Source organism: Bubalus bubalis, chromosome 2 (assembly GCF_019923935.1).
Source record: "Bubalus bubalis isolate 160015118507 breed Murrah chromosome 2, NDDB_SH_1, whole genome shotgun sequence".
In the NCBI taxonomy this organism is placed as follows: Eukaryota; Metazoa; Chordata; class Mammalia; order Artiodactyla; family Bovidae; genus Bubalus; species Bubalus bubalis.
In genome coordinates this window covers 173,455,362-173,480,379 of record NC_059158.1, presented here as the reverse complement: position 1 = coordinate 173,480,379, position 25,018 = coordinate 173,455,362, and the positions used below count along the sequence as shown (strand labels likewise).

Sequence of the window (25,018 nt, the reverse complement as noted above, 5' to 3'; positions counted from 1 at the left end):
CAAGTGATTTTCATACAGGTGTTTAACTAAAGTTACTTAAAATAGACCCCAGAATCATACACATATGGGGGGAGGAGAGAAAAATGACCAAGAACAGTTGGAACCACTATTGTTGCATCTTCCTTTCCAAATAAAAGCAGAAGCGTTGGGAATGCAGAAATGGCCTCTTGACTCCTTGTCTTGGTGAGAGGCCTTCTGGGGTCCCTGTCCCTTCCTCAACCCAAAGGCCAAGGTGAGTCTGGGATGAAGACAAGGGACTTCCTTGGAACAGGCTACCACCTCCCATCCTGGCCCCTCCCCGGGCTCCACCCTGCACACTGTCTTGCCCTGGCTCCGGGGCAGCTGCTGGAGGGGACAAGAACAGAGCCCCAGACACCTTCCAGCTTCTGTTGAATCTCTTTAATAGCTGTTAACAGCAAGTCTGGAAAAGGTTCAGGACAAAGTTCTTTTTTCTTTCTTTTTTAATTACAAAACTAACAGCTGTTAGAGTCTTTTTTTTTTTTTTTTTTCCTTTTTTCTTATCCCGGCTACAAAATACTCTGGGGAGATACATTATAATTTAAAATATATAATATTGCACAAACAACCAAAAGGTTAATTAAACTAAAGAAATAATTACAAAGAGAAAAACCCCATCCCATGAAAAAGAAAAAAAAAGATTCAGCATTCTCTCCATCCCACCCCCTCATTGAAGGTTTGAAGTGGAAGTGACCACCACTCTCTTGGCGTCCCTGACCACGATCCCTTTAAATCATTGGTGAACACACCAGATTATGTACAAGAATCACCAGAGCAGCATCATGAAGCACCAGGGTCTCCAGGGATTCCTGCAGCCCCTCGTCCCCCCAAGAGAGGTGCAGCTTTACCAGCGTGGAGGGTGACAGCCACCAAGACTGGCTCTGCCTTCAGGAGGATGAGCTTTTGCAGAAGCCTGTCGAGAATCTCAAGCAGCTCACCCCCAGCGTATCCCTCCAAGAGGCAGAAGGGTTGAGGCGGAGAAGTCAGGCTTACCAGAGTTGTAAGTACTCAGCTTTGATCACTGCTCTGTACCGCTGGTACCTGGCTTGTGTCCTAAGCTATGGGGGAGTCAAAGTGGGTGGCTGGCTGGACAAGGTATCCCGCCAGGCAACACACAGAAGGGCCTGAAGTGGCCCCCTCCCTTCTTGGGGAGGGGAAGAAGGGCAAGAGCAGACTCTTGCAGGTGGCACAGCTGGGCTAAGGACTCGGGTGCATCCGACATGAAGACGGCTTGGGAAAGGTGCTAGGGACATACCAGCCTGGACTGGGGGAAAGGAGGGAGTTTGGTCTCTAGATTCTGAGCCACAAGGAGCCCTTCCAGGAATGGAAAATGACTGGGAGGGACAGATTCCTAAGGGAGGCAAATTTCCCAGAAATGAATGCCTCTTACCCGCTGGGATAGGAACCAAAGTGTGTCTGCCATCCCTGTCAAGCCCAAGGCAGGTGGCACGGCCTTCCTTGCCGGCTCATGGGTGACAGAGTGTTGTTTCGGCGTCCTCCATGAGACCGGCGGTTTAGCCTCTGTCTACACAGGCACATGGGCGAGGGCTATCCCTTGGGACTCCTCAGCATGAGTCCCCAGGAACAGCAGGTATTCAGCAGAGAAATGTAGGCTCTTCCAGTGGGGGGTGGGGTGGGTGGGGGAAGTTTCCTCTCCCTCAGGTCATCCTATGGTTGGCACAAGTCAGAGTTCCTGGTTTGGATTTAGCGAGCCCCTTACCAGACATGAGCAGAGGCCCGAAGGGCCAACAAGGAACAACCCAGAATCTGCCGAGAGCTCTGGTTGACAGAGGCCATTGGGGGACATTCTTAGTCAGTGTCTTCCGGGGCCGGGCTGAGACGGGCGAGGGAAGTGGGAAGTGCTGTGGGTGGGGGAGCTGCTTGCTCTGGCTCCCCTCAGTCCCAGTCCTCCCACTCTACATCTTCCAGCTGCAAAGGGGGGACAATGGAGATAATGGAGAGCACGAACACATATTTACTCCTCTGAGTCGAGTCCAGACCCAAGCTCCCCAGCTGCCCCTTTTCAGAATAGCCCTCCCTGCAACCCCAAGCCCCACTCTCCCGGGCTGGACCCTGCCTCCTATGAAAATGAACCTCTAGCCTCAAGGAATGTCTGGGGAGCCCTCTGCCTAAGGGGTGGGTCTGATGGTTCTAGACTCAAAGGAAATGCTTCTACCAGCCAACTCTGGACACAAGGGGACGCCCTGCCTGCAAGAACCCAGTCAGTCTCTTAAGGAGAACTTGTCTCCTGCTGAGCAGAGAAAAACACAGCTCCAAGAGGCAGCGACCTTGAAAGTGGCACTCTGATCAGAAGCCAGTGCGGCACAGGACTAGAGGGGCTCACCAGGCCTTCCCTGGGGGCTCCAGCACCCTAATCCCCTGCTGAAGTCTCCCAGGCAACTCTCTTGGCCTGTTGTCAGTGGATCCCCTGGTATAATGGATTACAGAATGACTGTTCAGGTATGTTTTATGTCAGGTTTTAAAGAGGGCTACAAAGACATCAAAGCCGTGAAAGCCCCATGGCATGAGAGGGCACCATGAGCCTTCTTTCCTCTGGGTATAGTGAGGCCACAGGTGTAAAATACTCACGTAGGTCACTGTGGCCCCCAGCCTTCAGTCTCCCAATATGAAAAACAAGGCCCTTCCCATCTCTCTAATCTGTTCCCTCTTTATAGCAGGTTCCCTGAGCTATGTGATGGAAGGAATCATGGGGTTGTTGTGTGACAGTGCTTGATATAACACTCACGTGAATCAGAGGTGTGGGCTGGAGCCTCAGTCCTGTCCCTTACTAGCTGTGAGCTTTTTGCCCAGCCTCTCCTTCATTTCATTTTTCATTTGGAGAGGTAGTGAGGAATAAGAGTAATAGGCTCTGAGCTTCCATTTTGCGCTGGTTTTAGGAACACCTGTCAGTGCTCCCGTGTCCCAGGCTCTGTGCCTAACGGTGCACAGGCATCACCACCACCGCGTGTGAGCTGGTAACGACCAGTGCCATGTTTAGATGGCGCAGCAGAGGCTCAGGTCAAGTGATCACACTGTCTGTTGTCTCCAAGGCCAGGGTCTTAAGGTCCCACACCTGGTGACCATGAATCACAAGATCTGGGGCAGGGTCTGGCACCTGAATTTTTTTGGTGGTTCCTCAGGTGATGCTGATAGGAACTAATGTCAAGAACTGCCCCTATCCGCCACCCTGGAACTCAGGGGAAGCAGAGCCTGAGCCTGCTGATGACGGTTCAGGGCCTGAGCGGGAGGCCTTGGCTCCCTTCCCACAGCCGGCCACCTCAGATGGGAAGGGATCCACCGTGAGGGGCCAGTAGGGCTTGGTGGGGAGAGTCCTCAGACCTGGGATCATTGGGCTTGCTTCCCTGTGGCCCACCATCAGCAGGCCCACTCACCTCACCGGAGGCATCCACTTTGGAAAGTGCCATCTGCACTTCTTCTTCAGTCATGTCCAAGTCAAAGTCCTTCTCCCAGTCCTCACTGATGTCTGTGCTCGAGCCTAGAACCATGATCCACATTGTGAAAGACAGGAAGGGCACGTGACGAGGCTGGAGCTGGGCTGATGGAGCCCTTCAGAAGGGCCTGACAAATACATACCAAAGGGCTTACATTCTGCTCTCTCTGCCTCAGTGATCCCACTTTTAGGAATCTATTTTAAGGAAAAACCCTGGATTCAGTAAAAAAATTTAACCAAAAGGATGTTCACTGTAGTGCTGTTACACTGATAAAAACTTAAAAAACCACCTAAAAGTCCTCTGCTAGGGAATTACAAAAATAAAGGGTATAGTCCCATGATGGAATGTTATGTGGCTTTTAAAGGTTAGGCTATAGAACATTTGTATGCATGGCAAAATAATCTTACACTATTAAGTGAGAAAAAGTAAGTTACTGAGTAGTGGAGAAATACTTTGGTCCAGAAACTCCCTGGGAGCCATGGAAATCTCTCAGAAGAAATAAACAATGAACCTCTTCTGCCTCAGTCACTCCATTCTACCTACACTGATCCTGCTGCTACTGAATCATACCAGGCACATTCCCACCTCAGGCCTTTGCAAGGACTGTTCCCTGTACCTGGAACTCTTCTTCAGATACCCACAGGCCAACTTGCTCACTTCCTTCACACCTTTGCTCATATCTGACCATCCAAGTGTGGCCTGCCCCGATCGTCCTATTTTCAATTGCAACTCTGTCCCCCTCACTCTGCTCTGGATGGTCTTTTCCACTGTATTTATCACTTGCTAGTGTATTACATAATCAGGTTCTTGTTGTCTAATAATAGAGAAACTAGAACGTGAGCTCCTGGAGGACAGGGATCTTCTATTTTCTTATGTATTCCAAGTGACAAGAACAAATAGTTTGTATTCAATAAACATCCATGGACTCTTTCTCTAAATCAGGGGTTGGCAAACTATGGCCTGTGGACCAAATCCAGCCTACCATCTGCTTTTGGAAATAAAATTTTGGAACATAGCCATGGCCATTTGTTGACATATTGCCTATGATTGCTTTCATGTTGAAAAGACAGAGTTGTGAAGCTGGGACAGAAACTGTATGTCCCCTGAAGCCTAAATATTTGTGACCTTGCTCTGTACAGAAAACACTTGCTCTGCCCTGTTCTAGGTGATTCTGATGCCTGCTAAGGTTTGACAGCCACTGCTCCAAACATTCGTATTTGGGTATGCCTTCTTACAGACAATATAAAAAAAAGTACATGTGAAAGTTATTACTGAGAAGAAAATGACAAAAATAGTTCCTGTAAAAAAATACATGCAGTGTGATTTCATTTAAAAAAATATGCTCACAGACGCATGCGCACACAAAGGACGAGCAAAATACCCATAAGAATCCAACGATCGTTATCGCTAGGTGATGAGGTCATGGGGTAATTTTTCTTTTTTTCTAAAATGATATATTACTTTGTAATCATTTTTTTTTTAAAGCATCTTTAAAAAAAGCAAGCTCTGATCCCCCAAGGGCACCACCTGTAAATACCTTGTTTCTTCTTGTCTAGCTTGCTCCTTAACATGTACCCAGGCTCTGAGACCTCCCCAAGCCTGGGCCCCACATTCCTTATTAGGGTTCTTGCACTGTTCTCTCTAGTCACCCATCTAGCCATGTGATAGTGTCTCTGGGCTTCTCTGGTGGCTCAGATGGGAAACAATCTGCCTACAATGCAGGAGACCTAGGTTCGATCCCTGGGTTGAGAAGATCTCCTGGAAAAGGGAATGGCAACCCACTCCAGTATTCTTGCCTTAAAGAATACCCATGGACAGAGGAGCCTGGCGGGCTGCAGTCCATGGGGTTGCAAAGAGTCGGACATGACTGAGTGACTAAGCACATAGCGCATGGTATCTCTGGAGTCAAGCAAACCTGGGTGGAACCCTCTTTTTTCTACTGTGTAGTCCTAGGCAAATTATTCTGGGCTTCAGTTTATTTATACTGATAAAATAAGAATAAAACCATCCTCTTTGCAGAGAACCACTGGAGGAGCTTATTAGAAAGAAGATTCCTCCCTGTCCATTCCCCTCATTTAGATTTAGCCGGTGTAGGTGGTGGCCCAGAAATCGGGATGATTCTGTATAGATCTTGGCCTGCAGTTTGAGATACAGCAGTGTTACAAATAGCAGCATCATGTAAAGTGCCTGTAACATACATCAGTTCAGTTCAGTCGCTCAGTCGTGTCCGACTCTTTTGAGACCCCATGGACTGCAGCACACCAGTCCTCCCTGTCCATCACCAACTCCTGTTTACTCAAACTCATGTCCACTGAGTCGGCTGTAACATACATATACAGTGGATATTTAACAAATGGACCTGTTAAAGGCTGGTCCTACAGTTCAGTAATTTTGCACATGGTCCCTCAGCCAGTCAGGATCAGATCTCAAACAAAGACCCAGATCTTCTGACTCCACGTTTAAGGTTCCCTGTGCTTTCAGGACACTCTGGTGGCTCATGCCTGGTTCTCTGTCAGTGCAGGCTTCCTGTGGGTTAGAAGCCAGACTCCCAGCTGATTTCTCCCTTCAGAGCTGTGGCTGTGGTCATGACAGCTCTTCCTAACGTCAGGTTTCCCTCCAGGGATTTGAAACTCTCTTCAGGGCTTAATGCTACGGCAAACCTGTTGGGTAGAAGAGAGTCTCAGGTAACATTTTTGGAGCACTTTATACCTATCTCAGAGGGTGGATGTAAACAGTCCCAGTTTACAGATGAGGAGACAAAAGCTTCAAGTGGCAGAGAGGTGAATCTGGGCTTTCTCTGCCACCTGCCTTCTCCCACCATCCTGCCCTGTCACACAAGAGTGCTTATATAGTAAGATCGCTATTACTCTGGGCACATGGCAGAGAACTGATCTATGCAACAATTTAAGACATCTCCATGGAGTGTTACTGTTTTGTTTGTAAGGAATGGGGAGGTTTTTGAGTGATTACTAACATCACAGTACTGTCACTCACAGCTCATTTTATTCTGTTTAATTGGATCTTTGCTTCTCCAAAGAAGAAATGGAGGCCAAAATCCCTCCCAGGTGGTCAGTCAGTGGTGAAGCGGGGCCGTAAGCCCAAGGCTCTTTCCAGTCCTCAGTCCACAGGGCCCGCTCCAATATCCCCTCCCTGCTCCCTGCTGAGGGCGCCTGAGCAGGCTAAGTCTAGTCTCCTCAATCAAATGGACCTTGGCACAAAATGCTGGTGGGAAGCAGCTCTGCAATGACAGGCATCAGCTTGGGACCTCAGGAGTCCCTTTGGCTTGGCCACCCCAGAGACTGCTGTACCCAGAGACCAAGCCTCGCTCATGTCATCTTTGGATGTGGACACAAGAAGGAAAAGGAGTCACTCTGCCTCCAGGACAAAAAATCTATTAAGATGTTACTCTCTCTACTCTGTTCCCACTGTCCCCTCTCAGTCCAAGACCCCAGCTTTGCCCCACTAAGTGTGTGAGATACACTGGACCAAACGGTTATGAGCTTCCGCCGCATCTTCTCCATAATCTCATTTCTTCCAGCCTCTACCCATCACATTCTCCAGTAGCCCGTTTCCAAATGGAACCAATAATTCTTAAACCTTCCAACTGTGTCACTGTTGTCCCCACCCTTACCCAGCTCAGACTCTATGAACCATCATTCTGATCACTTCTGCATAACCGACTTTTGTCCTTTTGAGTTCACCTGGATAAACTTCAACCCTGATTCAGTCCAACTCCCCACCTGCTCTGTGCCTGCACCCGAGTGACTGAATGTGGCGGGACAGAAGTACAACAGTGGTGACCGGTCTCTCTCAAAATTCACGACCATCATCTCAAAAGGACCCTTCGCACCATCCACCCAGCAACCCCACAGCACCTGCTGAGTCCACCACCTACTCTGCACTCTCCTAAAGGCTACTTTACATTTCTCTAAATACCTACTGGGTGGGTGATTTATCTTAGTTTCCTACCAGTAAAAAAGAAAAATAAAAAAGGAAAATCTCACAACTCTCATAGGATTTTTGGTGAGGATTGAGTGATATGCATATCAAGTGCTCAGCACAGAGCTATATATACAGGAAGTGTCCAGAGACTGGTTGGTACCTTTTACTATCTTGATCATCTCCCCAGAGCAGGGCTATACCCCAATTTCTTCCCCGCCTGAGGCTCTATCATGAAACAATGAGTCTCAACGTATAGAGAAAATGGAGGCTTACAGAAGATCAGTAACATTTCTGAAGTCACATGGCTTATGAGCAAAGTTGGGATTTGAACCCAGAACTGTCTGAACCCCAGAGGCTGAGCCCTTAGCTTAGCCTCTACATGTAAAGCTCCTAGTACAGGTTGGGCATGTAACACAAGCAGCACGACCTGCTGCTTTGTGGCACCATGTCCAACTTTCTGAATTTGGCTTAGGATTTTAAGTTGTATTTCTGAGCCAACCCCACCTCCCTTCTTATTCCTCCCTCACCTGGGAACAATACAGAAAAGTGGGCTTTGGTTACCCCCTTCAACATGCCCCATGCCCTCTGCTTTTTGGACTCTGTAGGACCCTGCAGCCTGGACTACGGCTCCCCCACCCGCACCTGCCCCAAACTCTCCAACCCACCTATACAATGCCTGTCTCCTCGCTGAAACACCTGCTCATGCCCAGCAGTTCCTTCTTTCTCTCAACTCCTCCAGTACCAAGCCTGCCCCGTACTGCTTCTTGCTTCATCATAAAAGACCACAGCCTTTGCCCCTCCCTCCTCAGTGTCTCATAAAGAGTAGGTAGGAGCTCAATGGATGACCTCACTGAATCAGAGTCAGAAGGAAAGCACTGTGTTGGAAACTAGACATCTTGCAGTTTCCATCAGGGAGCAGAGCAGGGCAGGGTGTGAGGGGCCCGTTCCTATCCACAGCAGCAAGCCAGTCTCTCGCTGCCAGCAGGCCAGTGCACACCTGCTGGGCAAGCTGGGTGACTGGTTGGTGCTGAGTGTGGGCAGACAGGATGCCTGTGGGTGAGGAGCTGAGGGGAGGTCTTGCTGACAATCGGCTGCCTCTGCAGAGGTATTCTGGATGTAACAAAACAAGCTGACACCAGCGATACCACTGTTCTTTAACTGCAGGAGTTAGAGAGGTTCCTCCCCGACACAAAGTCAAAGTGTCTCCTGTCTAAAATTTCACTAAGCAGATAAGAAACTAAAGCTCTGTTACTTAAGCTAGGTCACTGCAAGTTCATGAGTATTCACTTTATTCTTCTGTAAACTGTACACGTAAGCTTTGTTCATGTATTTTATAATAATAATTAAAGAAGGCCTGGGGAAGCTAAATGACTTTCCTGAGGTCATCCAGGGGAGAAGACCCTTGGCAGCAATCAGTGTCATAGGAGGTGCCACCCCGAAACTGAACTGTCCAAAAGGACAGGAACTGGCACACTGTGGTAGCTACGGGCATGGGTTTCAGGTCAGACAGACCTAGGTCTGAATCTGGGCTTGCTACTCTCTGGCTGTGTGAATTTGAGCAAGTTACTTAACATCTGAGGCTCACTTTCTTCAACTATAAAATGAGGACAGTAATATAGGGAAATGAGATGTAAATTAGAAATTAACAAGCTCCCCTGGTAACTGAGAAATGAACTGCAATATTACATCCTTAACCCATGATCCGTCATAAATCTTATTTTGTCATCCTAAGATGCATCTTAGGCTCAGAGGATAAGGCGTGTTGGAATCGATGGAGGCAGTCATCACCACTCAGCCTGCAGGAGCTGCCGCCATTATCAGTATCACAAACGGAGGCCATCTCTCCTAGGATCCTCACAGGGACAGGAGACGAGTCTGCCTTGTGAGGTGGCAACTCTCACCTGCCCTGCCCCCGCATGCTCCCTGGGCTTTGGCCTTGACTTACCTTTTTTCCCATTGTTGGAGGGTGTAGACTTCCCACTGTCCGAGTTCAGCTCGAACACCCGTAAGTCTGTGAGGACCTCTTCCCTGAGAGTCTCTACTCTGGCTGGAGGCCGGGGCTCTGGACCGCTGGGGCGGCAAGCAGGGGTGTGGGGCTTGGACTGAGCTCGGGGTGGGGGTCCAGTCTCGCCCGTATCCACAGCCAGGTCCTGTTCCTCCAAAGATGCCTCTAGAAGCTTCTGGGACAGGTCCTTGGGCAGCGCTGGGGCCTCAGAGGCAGGGGGTGGTTTGGCAATCTGTGTCACTAGGGAGACGCTCTCACTGCTCTCCGAGGGGGTCACCTCTGTTGGAGGCTCGATGGGGGTCACCAGATTCTCTTCACAGGGGCTCTGGGGACCAGGTCCTCCTTCAGGGGATGTGGAAGGTCTGGCCACAGGAACCTTTGCCTCTTTTAGGGACGTGGGTGAAATGCCCGCAAGCTCCTCTGTCAAGAGAAAGGAAAGGGAGTGAGGTACTCTGGTCAGCCCCAAGGCCATCATGGAGACCACCAGACAGAGCTCAGGTCCTCATCAAAGTCTGCTCTAGTCAAACCTATGGGCATCGGTTTCCTCACCCCCTCTCCATGGTAGTTCTGTAGGTACTCCCTGCTGGTCAAAGTATCTCCTACCCGTGAGGCCTAGTGCATGTCTGGCAGGCACTCAGCTTATACAAGTGCAGCCCAAGGTAACATGACAGCTTAGAAAGCCAAGACCTGAAAGTCAGTCGGGATGAGGTTCAGGTTGAGCTCTGCTACCTCCTGGATGCATGACCTTGGGCAAGCCACCTAACTCTCTGTTGACCTACCTGCCTCATTTGCAAAACAGGGATAATAAAGTTGTGGTAAGGCCCATACGTGTAGAGCTTTTAGTATGGGTTGGGCATATAATATAAGCACTTAATAACTGTGTTAACATATCATACAGGTGGCTCCAACACACTCCTAATAAGCTGAGCTGCCAGGCAGAGGAAGCTCAGCTCTGTCCCTAAGCCAGTGCTTCCCAAGTCTGGCTGGGCATTAACATTAGCAGCAGAGCTTGTTAAAAATACAAGTCTGGGATGCCCCTGGAGGTCCAAAGGTTAAGACTCCATGCTTCCACTGTAGGGGGGTGCGCATGTTTGGTCCCTGGTTAGTGAATGAAGATTCCCCCCATGCCGCATGCTGGGGCCAAAAATTAACTTAAAAAATATGTAAGTTTGGCCACATGCCCAGAGTCTTAGAAGAAGAAGGAAATCTGGAATTTCAGTAAGCTCCTCCTACTCTGAAGCAGCTGGTCCATGGGCTGGCAGCTGACACATGCAACCTCTGTGCCTAAACCCGGGGCCACGAGACTTGGTAAACACCCCGTTGTAGCTCAGACTATCCTTGGCACCTACAAACACTGTGTTCAATCCCTCATCTTTCCTGAGGCGCCATGTCCCTCCAGGCTTCAGCGAGAACGGCCCAGACAGCCCCCCACAGGCAGGACTTGGTACTTGCTCATCACCTCTCAATACCTCTTACCTTCTTCTTCCTCCCAGCCAGGCTCTTCAGAGATGCTCTGTTCTGCCCGCTGTTTCAGGGCATCCCTCCGGGCCTGCTCCTGAAAGTGGGGGAGGAGTAGACAGCCAGGAGCAGTCAGGGAACCCCAGACTCTGGTCCTGACTCCAGAACTCTTGGTACCCTCTGTCCCCTTCTTCCCTCAACAAAACCCAGCCCCTTACCCAAGGCTGAGTGGAGTACCTCCCCTGGTTAGGCCACCATACCTGCTCTAGTTGATGGACTTTATAGAAATACCGATGCCAGAATTCTGAATGGGAAACAGCTGCAGGCACCTGGAGGGAGGGGACAATGGAGATGGGATTTCAGGAGTGGTTATGTGGGGTCCATGTCCCCAGCCTTATCATCCAGCTCCCAGTCATTCTGGATTTCAGAGGGTCTGAGCAGCTGAGCTGTGATTCTTACAGCACTTTCAACTGCCAGGCCCACCTTCCTGGCCCAGGAGGTAGAAGAGAACTCCCGTCAGGCTTTGCTGGCCCTTCTATTTCTCACCGTGATTGCCAGAAGCCTGGTGACTTAGATTCCCCCACATGGATTCCTGGCTCAGGAGCTGGCTGGTTAGGCTCCTTAGGGCCTCCCGCTGCTCTCTAGGCCAGAGGACTCCACAATGACTCTAGACGGGACCCTCCCACATCCCCACACCTTCAGCCAGGAGCCGGGAAGGCCCTCACCATCTTGGTATAGAGGGCCCGGATGGAGGGGCTGCCTACAAGGAGCTCTGAGATCTCCCCCTTCTTCTCCTCCAAGCAGAACTCGGAAAGCCAGGCATCAAACAACTCTGGGGGCCCTGGAGAGGGAAAGATACTGATGGTCAGTTCTGTGGGGCTGAAGAAAGAACCCTGGGCTTAGAGAAAACACACCAAAGCCTGGACATGGACAATGAGGAAAGCGTAAGGTTTTTTCCAAAGCCCCGTGGCCCAAGGTGGGGGATCAGGCAGGGTGAAGGGATGGGTGGGCCTGCTATCAGGGCATGGCCCCTCAGTGATCTCGGGGGGGCTGCAGTCTTCTCTCTCCAGGGCCTGCGTGGTTTGTAGCTCACCACACTTGGCTACTGAAGCCTCTGCCTCTCCTCTCTGCAACGGCTGCTCTCAGGTCACCAGTGACGCCATGCTGCCAGATCCAACGGCAACTTCTCTGTCCTTGATCATGTAGCCATCCTATAGCTTCCGCTCTGGGAATCACTACCTTCCTCTTGAAGCCCTCTTCTCCCCTGAATTCTCATTCTTGCCTGTATTTCCTCCTCCTGCTCTAGTAGGTCCATCTGAGTCTTCAGTGGGCTCCTCTTTCTCCTTTCTTTATCTCTTCTCATTCTCCATTTTCTCCCAAGATGACCTCCACTAAACCACAAGTTTTAACCTCCTTCTCCCACTGACAGTTCCTCAGTCTGGCAGCTGAGGCTACCTTTCTGGGCTCCAGATCCAGAGGTCCAGGTGCCGGGACACATCCACCTGCACAGATGCTGCAAATACAGCGCATGCTCACCTTCTTCCTCCCGCACCTGTCCCACCCAGCTATCCACCGGAGACCTGGGGGCCCTCCCAGGCTCCTCCCTTTTGCAGTCACTCTGGACTCCACTTCCTCAGTGTCTCTTATATGCACACCTTCCTCTTCAGTCTACCCGGCCCTTCCCTGGTTCTGGCTTTACCTCTGACATGAGGATTCCTACCCAGCTTCCTAACTGGTCTTCCTGTCTTGTCTCTCCCTCTCTATTTCATCCTTAACAAAACACTGTCTGAAGGCTCTTTTATAAAATGCAAAATCTGATCACATCAGGTCTTAAGACTCTTCAACAGTTCTCTACAGTATGGCTTTTTAGAGTATGGTCCAAAGATAGGCTTCAAAGGGTTCAAGAACTCCCATATTGCACATACAATTCTATTGAAAAAGGGCTTATGATTTTCAACTGAGTTTTAAAGGCCTTTGTGACTCAAAAAAAGGTTAAGACCCGCTACCTTGAGTCTTTCAGGACAAAATTCCAACTTCTTAGTCTGGTACCCAAAGCCCTCAGTCCAGTGCCCCTGGCAGCTCTCACTGCCCTCATCTCCTCACACGTACTCCTATGTCTGATATTCTCGAATGCCTAGGTTTTTCTAGACCTTCAAATGTCCTGTTGTTATGCTTCAACACTGTTCCCCCACTTCTACAAGTAAAATTAGTTTACTTCTAATTCATTGTTAAAACCTCAATTCAGGTGTCACATTCTAGGATTCCCAGGCTGGATTATGTGCCATCCTCTGGGTTCCCACTGCTCCCCTCTGTCTGTGGAAGCAGTCACTCCATCTCTAGTTATCTTTGCTTTACTCCATTTCTCTCTCCTAAAGGCAGGCAGGTTCCTGGAGGTCTGGACAGGGTTGATTCAGAGTTCCACTCATTTCTGGTGTCTAGTTCCCACCTAGACACCAGTTCCCCTCTCTAGATGTGGGGCTTGCTGTACATCAGGAGCTTAGCAAACAGGCCAGAGGGAAGGCAGGCAGGGCAGCAGGGCTGGGAGGGAGCCCAACTGAAGATAAGGGATGAGAGGAGCAAAGCCTCTGTAGATGGGGATGAAGACAGTTTGCGTTCAGAGAGGAAAGGCAACCATCAACCCATCCCACCAGATGCAGGGTTCAAAGCAGCCCTGGCTCTGGTCCTTTACACAGAGGCTACCTGGCCACTGCTACAGAGACAAACAGGGCGTACAATCCAGACCCCCTTGGCCTCCCTGCCCCCTCACCATCTGGTTCATTGCAGTAGGTTGCTGGGTCTGACTGCAGGCTATAGAGGCGAGCCTATAAAAAAGAGAAAAAAGAAGAGAAATTCTGGGGTGCTGGAGACAGAAAGCAATGCCTCTCTGCCAATCAACCACGACCCAGCTTCTCCCCTGTTGGCTACCATACCAACAGGGCACTTGGTAATTAACAGTGTGGGTTATGAGTGGAGCACTGAGCTAGGAGTCCTAAACTGGGGCTCCTGGAAAAATGGTCTTTCGCCCAGTATTCCACCCCTGGAAACTAAGAAAATAAAGCAAGCAGGCTACAAAATCATACACATAAAATAGTTTTGAATTATACGATATACAAAAAACAGTAGTGCAAATATATTAATAAAGTCCAAAACTCACTGGCAAATTTTGAAATATTAACTCAAGTTAAAAAAACTCATCAAGAATTTCTTAATTTCATAGCCAGTCTGCCAAATGAACTGCAAGCTGTGCTCCCATTAGGGCCACAGGAGTCGTGAACTTTAGCTGGGACATGGAAAGCCCCTCCTTCCTTCCTCGTTATTACAGGAAGCATGGTGGGCTGCATCAGAACTTCAGCAAGTGATTTTGGTTGATTCACTGTAATAATTTAAACTTCTGTAATTACAAAAATTTCACAATGCACTTAAATGTGTACTAAGTGATGGTGCTAACACTAGGGCTGCAAAACATGCTTGAAAAATCATGTTTGGGGCGGAAATTCAACGCGGTACAATGCGGGCCAGACTGCTGTGACACCATGCCGCGAATGTGGGCGATACTCCAGGGATGCGAGAATAACGGTGAGAAAATACAGTGTAGCAGAAATACACTACTGTTGTTATAATCGAAGACATACTCCTCCTGTACATTTATTCCAACTGAAAATTAGTCTTAAACAACACAAATGTGGAACTTATGCCTGTAAAGATGCTCTCGAGCACTCCTTGTTATGGATGAAACTGAAAGGAATCTCAATGTGCAACACGAGAGAAGTAACTGAATAAATTATGCTATATACACCTGCAAGAAGTTAAAGACATTAAAATGATGGTGATAAGGAAAGATGCTAATAGTTATAAATTTTTTAAAAGTGGGTTAAAAAATTGCATATATAAAGTGCTTTTCTGTTAAAAAGAAAAACCCAAACTATCTTCACCAGTGTTCGTGAACAAAAAGAAATGGGAGGTTATACACCAAGGAGAAATCAGTGGTTCTCTTTGAGTGATGGGATTATGGGTTTAGAAATCATTGTCTTCTTGCTTATTGGTATTCTCCAACTTAATTATATACACGTATTTATTTCTTATGAACATGTACTGCTTTTGTGAGCTCAGGTTGGAAGCTAGAGCCCGGGGCCGCTAGTGAATACCTTGGTGCCATCATAGGGCTCAGCCGTGCCAGAAGGTGTGCCCATCAGGGTGATGACGTCGCAGTCGATGGTTTTGTCTGGTGAGGGAGCAAAGGTATCGGAGATCACCCCCAAGAAGTCAGACAGCCCTTTCTTCATTTTCTCTGTTGCTCCAGAGGAGCCTTCAGTCTGCAGAGAGAAGCCGACAGAGGAAGTTAAGTGGCTCAGGAGCAGGCTGTGATCTGGGGTATGGGGTAGAGAGGGGTGAAGCATCAGGGGTCAAAGTGTACTGTGTAGGGGGACCAGGGAAATGTTCACAATGGTTCACCCCATCTCTGGGGCTGGAGACGGACAGAGGGGCAGCCAGGATCACCACCCCCAGATGGGGGTGCAGATTAGGGCCACAGTAGGCCTGTGTAGGTCAGAGCAGAGCTCCTTGACTGGCTGTTTCACCAAAATTTCAGTGTCAGTCAAGCTGATCAAAGATTGACAGGAGAGGATCCATGGCACAGATATTCAGCAGGGAAAAGGACTTAGAGGGAGAGAGATGGGAAAGGTCCCACCTTTCGGGTCAATCTGGGATTTGAATCCCAGCTCTACTACTTGTTAGTAATGAGACCTAACCTCTCAGAGTCTGTTTCCTTATCTATAAAATGCAGATAAATATACTTCCTGCAGGAGGTTACTTTGGAGATTTTTTAAAAGATAAGGCATGCACAATGTCTGGCACATAGCAAACATTTAATAACTAGCAGTACTGTAATATTACAATCTCATCATCATCATTGCTCAGGAGGTATTTTGTATGAAAGACTGAGGAAATACGGGTAGGATGAGGACAGACAGCCCTGCCTAGAGACAAGCCTGGGACCAGCTGAGGGTCAATGCATGGACCCCCTAGAAGGGGCAAGTGGGGCACCCATCTGGAGCCATGCTGGTCAGAATGCCCTTGAGCAAGAAGGGACGGTGTGCTGAGACAGGACCAAGCTCCGCAAACCTTGCAGCAAAGTGTCATTTTTATTCCCAATGAGGCTGCCCAGGCATTTTAAACCTTGAGCCTATCAACTGTGCCTGGCACATGTTGGCACAGGTATATAATTGTATTTGTTGAATGAAAAAAGGAATAAATAAATGAAGGACATAAGTCGTGTCTCTGCTACTGGCTGGACACAGCAGTTCAGCTGGGTGACTACTTGTCATTCATGCTCATCGGTGGCTGTGGTCAGCAGGCAGACAGTATTTTCTAAGATTCAACAAAAGAAGCTTGGCTAAAAACACTCCACAATATGTTTTTCATAACATCGCCTCTAATTACAAGGCAACTGATTCCACTGGTGATCAGAGAAACTGAAGTCTGTTCCACTACTAAAGGGGAAGTTGCAATACAAAACCAGGACCCTATACTTCCTCGGAAATTTGAGCTCTGCAGGGGTATCTCTGACCGTATACAATTTTCACTTTTCATGCTGACTTGAGAATCTAACTCCTATCTCAGAGGAGAATTCCAGTATACATCTCTGACTGGTAAACCTGGACCAGTAAAAATACAAGCTGGCAAAAACTTTTTGGAGGTAGTTCTACAGTAGATATTAAAAGGTCTAAAACTACATTCATCTTATATCCTTTTCAATACCTTATTTGGAAGAACATATTAAAGGCAAAGATTAAGCAATCAGAATGTTCACTGTAGCTCTGCTTACAATATTGGAAAAAACTGCATCAGGAAACTAGGAACTGGTCAAATCCACATAATAGAATACCATGCCGTGGCCGTCCCTGGTGGCTCAGTGGTGAAGGCTGCCTGCCGATGCAGGAGACACAGGCTCAACTCCTGAGCCTGTGCACCAGAGCCTGGGAGCCGCGACCACTGAAGCCCACACGCCCCCGAGTCTGTGCTCGACAAGAGAAGCCACCACAATCTGAAGCCCACGCACCACAGCTAGAGAGCAGTCCCCACTCGCTGCCACTAGAGAAAAGCCTGGGCAGCAGCGAAGACCCAGCACAGTCAAAAAGAAAAATGAATAAATAAAATGTCAGAGAAAAAAAAGAATACCATGCCATTTCTGATGCTGCAGAACTGGGTCTGCAGTGATTAATTAAAAAAGTAGGCTATGAAACATGGCGCTCAGGCTCTGGGGGTGGAGGTGGCACTCACAGTCAGCTTCTCCTTGACCACGCTGGCGGTGGCCGCAATGGTGCAGGCCGTGTCGCGCTGCACCACCTGGGTGAACTCCGTCAGGTCCCGCTTCATGAACTCCAGGGCTTCGGAGGACTAAGGGAAGATAGAAAGGGCTGACAGCCAGCGGCTCCACCACCCTTTGTTTCCTGCGCTTCAGTACCAGACAGAAACGTGGAAAACAATGGACATGGGAACCTGGGCTCAGAAATAATGCTTCCTTGTCCCAATCCCAAGACCTGGGATTGTTCAACAGCAGAGAGCACAGAACTTCCTGCTGGTCTGAAAACAGGGGACTGAGCTCAGCCCAGGTACTTAGAAGCTCTGTGGCCAGGAGGAACTCGCATCAAGTCCTCGGTTTTCTCCTAGGTAACGAGGGAGGTGGCCTAGAGCAGTGGTTCTCATGAGCAGACTGGGCTAGGGGGCACGTGTAGTCTGAAAACAAGACAGACATCGCTATGCTGTAAGCCATGACCTTTGTTTCCAATTGCAAACAGGAAGAGAAAGGATTTTTTTAATCAAAGGAAAGTGTTCTCTATTTTTACTTCTTTTTTGTTGTTGTTACAAGGAAATTCAGTTGAAATACGAGACAGCAGGTGAAATTACTTGCGTGAAAGGGTTCACAAACAGGTTGCATTCCTAACAGCAATAGTTTAGAAAGCTTTTATGAGCAAATTTTGACAATACCAGTAAAAAGGTGTGCCATTTTTCTGTATTCAACAAAAGGGGTGTTAAGAGAAATACTGGATCAGAGTCTCTCCTAGACTGCCCCGGTTCCACCATCTCAGAGCTCTGTTCATGCACAGAGCTCCTCTGGGCAGAACTGACACTCGCTTCTGTTGGACAGTTTGCTTCTCACTCTGTGCTCAGACCCAGGGGTGACAGCAACCCCTCAGCTCTCGTCTAAGTCTCACGTTGTCTTCAGCCTCACCCACTCCAAGACGTCTTCCTGGACTATCTCTGTGCTTACCTCTGCAAGCCCTTTCATTTTATAAGGGATAGTTACCTGCATTTTTAAAGTGTCTTTTTGAGTGTTCTGGTGATTTTTTTCTTTGGGGAAGGGTCTGCCTCATTCTCATCAGCCTGGCAAGTCTCATCTATCAGCCAGAGGCTTCTCTGCAAGTGGGAATGCCTCCATTTCAGATCTGGGACTCCTTAACTGGACTGGAAGAGTCATTTATTAATTCTTTCTCCATGCACACTACCGCCACCTTAGTCCAGGCTAACCTCCTCTTTCATTTGGACTCTTCTCCCAGGTTGCATGAAAGTGAAATTCGCTCAGTTGTGTCCAACTCTTTGCGACCCCATGGAATTTTCCAGGCCAGATATACTGGAGTGGGTAGCCTTTCCATTCTCCAGGGGATCTTCCCAACCCAAGGATCAAACCCAGGTCTCCTGTACTGCACGCGGATTCTTTACCACCTGAGCCACAAGGAAAGCCCAAGGATACTGGAGAGGGTAGCCTATCCCTTCTCCAGGGGATCTTCCCGACCTAGGAATTGAACCAGGGTCTCCTGCATTGCAGGCAGATTCTTTACCAACTGAGCTATGAGGGAAACCCCCCAGGTTGCATACTACTACTACTAAGTCGCTTCAGTCGTGTACGACTCTGTGCGACCCCATAGACGGCAGCCCACCAGGCTCCCCTGTCCCTGGGATTCTCCAGGCAAGAACACTGGAGTGGGTTGCCATTTCCTTCTCCAATGCATGAAAGTGAAAAGTGAAAGGGAAGTCGCTCAGTCGTGTCTGACTCTTAGCGACCCCATGGACTGCAGCCCATCAGGCTCCTCCGCCCATTGGATTTTCCAGGCAAGAGTACTGGAGTGGGGTGCCATTGCCTTCTCCCAGATTGCATAAGATGGCTTTAATATCTTTTCCTCATGGCAACAGGGGGAGCTCTGTAAGTCAGAGCAGACAGAGATGCCCCTGCTTTACAGCCTTCAGTGGTTACAGGGTATCCAAAGGCAAGTATGAAAGTATAAAATCTTTCCCTTCACTTACAAGGTCCATATAATCTCGTCTCTGGGAGACTCTCCCACTATGCCCCTTACTGAGCTCCAGCTGGCCATGCTCAAAATTTCCCAAATGTTCCAGTATCTTTCCTACTTCAGGGTGTCTGAATACATCATTCCCTCTCCTTGACACATAGTTCTAACTCTTCAAGCGAACAAACACAATGAACGAACCCCCTCAGCTGGATAACTCCTGTTCCTCCTTCAGAGCTGTACCTACATGTCACTCCCCTGGGGGGCTTCCCTGATGCCACCTCAGACCAGGCTGGCTCTTCTGCTCATGGCACCTGCACGTCCTCTTCTTTAACATTTCCTCTACTTCAGATTTCTGATTACCTGTTCACTGTCTATCTTCTTGGGTAAACAGTAAGTTCTGTGAACACAAAGCCTTTTTTTCCATTGATACTCTCCCAGTGTCTGACATAGAGCCTGGCATAGAGTTAGACTGGCATGTACCAGGGAAGTTTTAATTATTAACCATTTACATGATTATCTGGCAAATGGCTGTCTCCCTCCCTTGACTGCGAGCTCTGAGGGGACCAACATGAACAGACACGGTGCCAGCCCTCTGGAAGGTCAGTTTCCTGGGGAAAATGCTCACATAACAGTGCTGAGGTGCAAGGGCAGAGCAGTGACCAGTGTAGTGTGGGGAGGCTGGAGTGACTTGGTGAAGGAAGTCTGGACGGAGCCTTAAAGAATAAGCAGGAGTTACTGAGGAAGCCTGGGCATGGTGGCACCTAGAGTATACTGAGGCCTACAAGCATTTTGGTCCTGGGAGAAATGAAAATAAAGAGCAAAGCAGAAGTGGTGAGGGAGAAACCTTGAGAGGGTGACCATGGCGGGCCTGGTCAGCCGTGTTGGTGACGGGGAACCACCAGTATCTGAAGGAGGTAAGACATGATGAGATTCGTGTTTTTGACATGTCACTCCTAAGACTGGGAAGGATGACAGGTCCAAGACTTGAGTAGATTAGAAATGGAGGAAGACCAGTCAGAGGCTGTTGCAATAATCCACGAGAGAAAACAAAAGAATATGAATAAGGACAGCCCTGGTAAGGATGACAGGATGGAACTGGTTCAAGAAATATTAGGCAAAAAAGATGGATTTGGTGATTAAATAGATGTGTTGACTGAGGGAAACAAAGAGTCAGGAAGAGCTACTGGCAACTAAACTAAGTGACTGGGTGGTTGCAGTGCTGCTAGTCAAGGGAGGAAATGCTGAAGGGGAGCAAGTGCAGAGAGAAGCTATATAGCTATATATATATATATTCCATAGTCTCTATATAGTACTATATATAAGCCATATAGTATCTGTACTGACTGGGGGATATTTGGGTCATCTGTTCAGCAGGAGCTATTCTCAAATACTAAAGCTCCAAGGACAGGACTAGGAGTCATCCTAAAATGAAAATGGAAGAGCTCACCAAGGAAGAGTCTGTTGAGTGAACAGCACAAGGCACTGAGGACCAGGTTCCTCAAACGCCACCTTTAAGAGGCAAGCAGAGGAAGAGGAACTCACAGAACAGGAAAGCCTGGAGAAGCAGGTGGAGAACTGAGAGAGAATCATGCCATAAAAGTCAAGGGAGTAGACTTTCAGGAAAGAGAGAGTGACCGCTAGTGTCTAAAGCAGCAAAAGGTCAAGGAAGATAAGGGCTGAAAAACATCCACTGGATTTGGCAAGTGGTAGGTGAAGCTGAGTGTTTACAAAGATAAGTCTATATGTAGTGGCTTCAGGGATGGGGAGCCAAGAGACATGATGTTGTTGACTTCAAATTTTAAAAAGGAGGCGAGGCTGTCACCTCAAAGTAAAAAAGGAAGTGGTTCGACAGGGAATGTGAGGGGACAGTTAGGTTTGGGGAAAGTTACTGAAGGCAAGGGGAGGAGCAAATACGAGACTGAAAACACTTGCTAGGGTAAGGGGTGGAGGCTGAGAGGCCCAAGACCAGGCCCAGATGAGTTTGGGGAATCCGTGGTAGAGGAAAAGAGCAATGTAACTTTTCCCACCAGTGTGAATGGGCAAGTGCGAGCACACACACGCACACGCACACACACACACACACACAACAGGAGGAAGTAAGAGGAAGAGGAATGGGGGGGCGGGGCGCGTTGCTGGAAACTGAGTGGTCCAGATGCAGCCAGGATAGTGAGCACTGAAAGACCAAGAACAAAATTAATAGAAAATGGTAGCTGGTATTTACTTTCAGTACTTAAAAAAAAGTACTTGTTTAATACTTCTTGTGTGCTAAATACTGTTTTGGTGCTTTACATATATCATTATTTAATCATGACAACAATTCTGTCAGGTAGGTATTATTAGTATTCCCACTTTACAGATGAGGAACTGGGGCTTTAAGAGGTTAAATATCTTGCCAAAGTTCATATAAGTGTAGGAAATCAAGTCTTTTCTTTTCAAATGGGGAATTGTCAAAGGCAGAAACAATACCCACTCCCCCTGCTTCAAATGAGAGAACAAAGATGGAAGGCTAATCAACTACCTATTTTTCGTGTTATGGGAAGACCAACCTTGACAGTAATATATAGGAGGCCCTCACACAACATTTGCTAAATGAATGTCAGACTCTCCTTCCCGAAGACTGCTCAACAAGAAGCAAGCTACTCTGTGGTCTCTTCTATTAGAATTCAGTTTGAAATTCCCCTTCAGCTTCAAGCTCAGTTTGAAGTTGAGTCTTCATTAACAACATAAACAGCTCAGGCCATTCTCAGATTTTCTGGGCTGTAGCTGAAAGGCTAGTATGCAGGCCAGGCAAGGATAAAAATGCTCACAGAGTAGAGCATTGATTTAACTGAAGCCAGAAGCGTCCTGGAGTTGCCCTGAAGCAGGACTCACCCCAGATGCTTGAGGTAAATGGTAATTAACTTTTTCCAGAATTCAGATGAGTTGGTTTTGACAAACCAGCACGGAATGAAACAGGAACACACAGTGGCATTGTCCACGGGCAGAGCCAAGCCTCACTCACCCCACAGGAACTGCTGTCTCCTCACTAGACCATGAGTGTGGGGAGGCCCACGACTGCATCTGTTGGGCTAATGTCGGTATCCTGAGGACCAGAGAGTCAGAGTGCTGGCTATGGCATACACTCTACTATTTGCATATAGGACTATAGGAGTAAGTTTCTATCGCAGAATCCTTTTTCTTCAAGGCCTAGACCAAATGTTCTCTCTTTTACAAAACTGAATTTCCCAAGTGGGAATACACCACCCTTTCCCACGGATTCCGACGACACGGTCGCGCCAGTCTTTAAGGCCATCTTTGTTTCACTGTACGTAGAGTCACACTGGTCTGAGTTGGGGGTCTGTCCTCCCAGAGGGCCCAAGTCAGCCTGATCCCCGAGACCCGGAACCCACAAGGTTCAGCGGTTCAGGCTCGGAACAGGGTGCAGGGAGGTGGCTTGAGGCCCTAGCGGAGAAAGGGCGCTGGCCCAGCTTACCTTCTCCTTGACTGCCTGGTAGCTCTGCTGCAGCCAGCTCCGCCACCATCCCACGTCCTCCCTGTGGAAGACAGACACATCTGGCGGCCCCGCGGTGAGACTCGGGGCCGCGCAATGATCGGGTCTCAGTTCCCCTCTCAGATGTGGCCCGTGGGCTGGGGCATCGCAGGCCGCTTCCCCACTCCCTCACGCTGCGATTCCACCCCGCCCTTTCAGCTCCGTCAGGCCCGCGCTGGCCTCCCGTTCCCCCGGGGGACCCTGGCCCAGCACCCCAGCCCTGGGGAGAATTCGGGGCCCAACGCCCGGAGAACTGGATGACGGGCTCACCCTTCCGCCATCTTGCCCGCATGACATCACCACTATTTACTGACCTTTGACTTCCGACACGGCACCGCCCCCTCAAGCACCACCCGGGAGCGGGAGGCCCAATCCCCGCACCGACATCGTCCTCAGCCCCATCTCTGCCTGGCTCCATCATTAGACTCCGCCTCCTTAAACTCGGTCCAGGTTCGGTCCAGGGTTCGGACTTAAAACTCCGCTCCTGAAAGCTCGGTCCAATCCGCTCTCAGGATTGTCTCCAGGCCCCACCCCAAATGTTAGCCCCGCCCCCCAACATCGAACCCAGGTCGGTATCCGCTGACATCGGATACGGTGGCCGTTTTGGGTCAAGATCGGCCGGTGGCTGAGGGCTCTAATTGTAAACCGGGTAGAGAGGAGGCAAGGAGCGAGCCAGCCTGGAGCTCGAACGTCTGTATCCCTGAGCGCAGGGCTAGGACCGCCCCCCTTTATGAAACCTGCCGCGTAGCAGCAGCCTGGGGTCTCTTCGGGCTAATTGAGCAAGCGCAGTCCGTGGAGCTCTGGGCGGGGTTTGGAGGAAAATTCAGAGATGCCTTCGAGGCAACCTTTGGGATTGGGGAGACAGACACATTTAGTTAGCTCAATTTGGGGGGACCCAGATCAAAACTACGTAAACTGGATGTGGTCGGGAGAAATCCGGAGACAGTCTGGAGGAGAAAGACTGTGTGTGTGTGTAGTCTGGAGTTGAGAAATTGTGTGTGTGTTTGTGTATATGTGTGTCTGGAGGAGGAAGATTGGTTAACTTTCCAAATGAGGCCTCCGTTGTTCTTACCGCCTCATCTGCTACCTGGCTGCATCTGCGCCCTCATACTTTGGCCTAAATCCCGTCCTCTCTTTTATTTTTAAAAAATTTTACTGGAGTATAGTGGATTTATAATCTTGTGTTAGTTTCTGCTGTACAGCAAAGTGAATAAGTTATACATTTGTGTTCAGTTGCTCAGTTGTGTGACCCCATGGAATGTAGCCTGCCAGGGTGTTCTGTCCATGGAATTTTTCAGGCAAGAATGGGCTGGGATCCAACCCACATTTCTTGGGTCTCCTGCACTGGCAGGTGGATTCTTTACCATTATGCCACCTGGAAGACCCCATGTATATACATATATATCCACTCTTTTTTGGATTATTTTCCTGTATGGGTCATTTCAGGAAAATTCCATGGATGGAGGAGCCTGGTGGGTTGCAGTCCATGGGGTCGCGAAGAGTCAGACGCGACTGAGCGACTTCACTTTTACTTTTCACTTTAATGCATTGGAGAAGGAAATGGCAACCCACTCCAGTGTTCTTGCCTGGAGAATCCCAGGGAAGGGGGAGCCTGGTGGGCTACCGTCTATGGGGTCGCACAGAGTCGGACACGACTGAAGCGACTTAGCAGCAGCAGCAGCAGAGTACTGAGTAGAGTTCCCTGTGCTCTTCAGTAGGTGCCTATATAGTTATCTATCCATTGTCTCTTGTCTATGGGTGTAGCTATAATAATTCTTTACCCCCACTCCATTTTGTTTCCCTTTTTACAAGATTATTTCTGTCATCATGCATGCTGTTACTTCTCCCATCTTCAGTTCAGTTCAGTTCAGTCGCTCAGTCATGTCCGACTCTTTGTGACCCCATGAATCGCAGCAGGCCAGGCCTCCCTGTCCATCACCAACTCCCGGAGTTCACTGGGACTCACATCCATCGAGTCAGTGATGCCATCCAACCATCTCATCCTCTGTCGTCCCCTTCTCCTCTTGCCCCCAATCCCTCCCAGCATCAGAGTCGTCTCCAATGAGTCAACTCTTCGCATGAGGTGGCCAAAGTACTGGAGTTTCAGCTTTAGCATCATTCCTTGCAAAGAAATCCCAGGGCTGATCTCCTTCAGAATGGACTGGTTGGATCTCCTTGCAGTCCAAGGGATTCTCAAGAGTCTTCTCCAACACCACAGTTCAAAAGCATGAATTCTTCGGCGCTCAGCCTTCTTCACAGTCCAACTCTCACATCCATACATGACCACAGGAAAAACCATAGCCTTGACTAGACGGACCTTTGTTGG

General features: G+C 48.9%; 1 protein-coding gene across 4 annotated transcripts; it reads right to left on the bottom strand.

Annotated features, from left to right (window-relative positions):
- Nucleotides 1-384: 384 nt before the first annotated feature.
- Nucleotides 385-23,206, bottom strand: BSDC1 (BSD domain containing 1). 4 transcript variants are annotated; one of them, XM_044937976.2, is made up of 11 exons: nt 23,007-23,201; nt 22,636-22,696; nt 17,155-17,271; nt 15,021-15,188; nt 13,643-13,697; nt 11,601-11,716; nt 11,136-11,204; nt 10,894-10,972; nt 9,358-9,837; nt 3,411-3,514; nt 385-1,947 (listed from the first exon to the last, which is right to left on the bottom strand). In XM_044937976.2, the coding sequence occupies exons 1-11, from the start codon at nt 23,111-23,113 to the stop codon at nt 1,915-1,917; spliced, it is 1,389 nt and encodes a 462-aa protein (XP_044793911.2). In that variant the 5' UTR covers nt 23,114-23,201; the 3' UTR covers nt 385-1,914. The 4 variants fall into 4 exon arrangements, with proteins under 4 accessions (XP_044793911.2, XP_006054698.1, XP_044793912.2 ...); XM_006054636.4 differs by lacking the exon at nt 23,007-23,201 and adding an exon at nt 22,963-23,005; XM_044937977.2 differs by lacking the exon at nt 17,155-17,271 and having other exon boundaries at nt 23,007-23,206.
- Nucleotides 23,207-25,018: the final 1,812 nt, after the last annotated feature.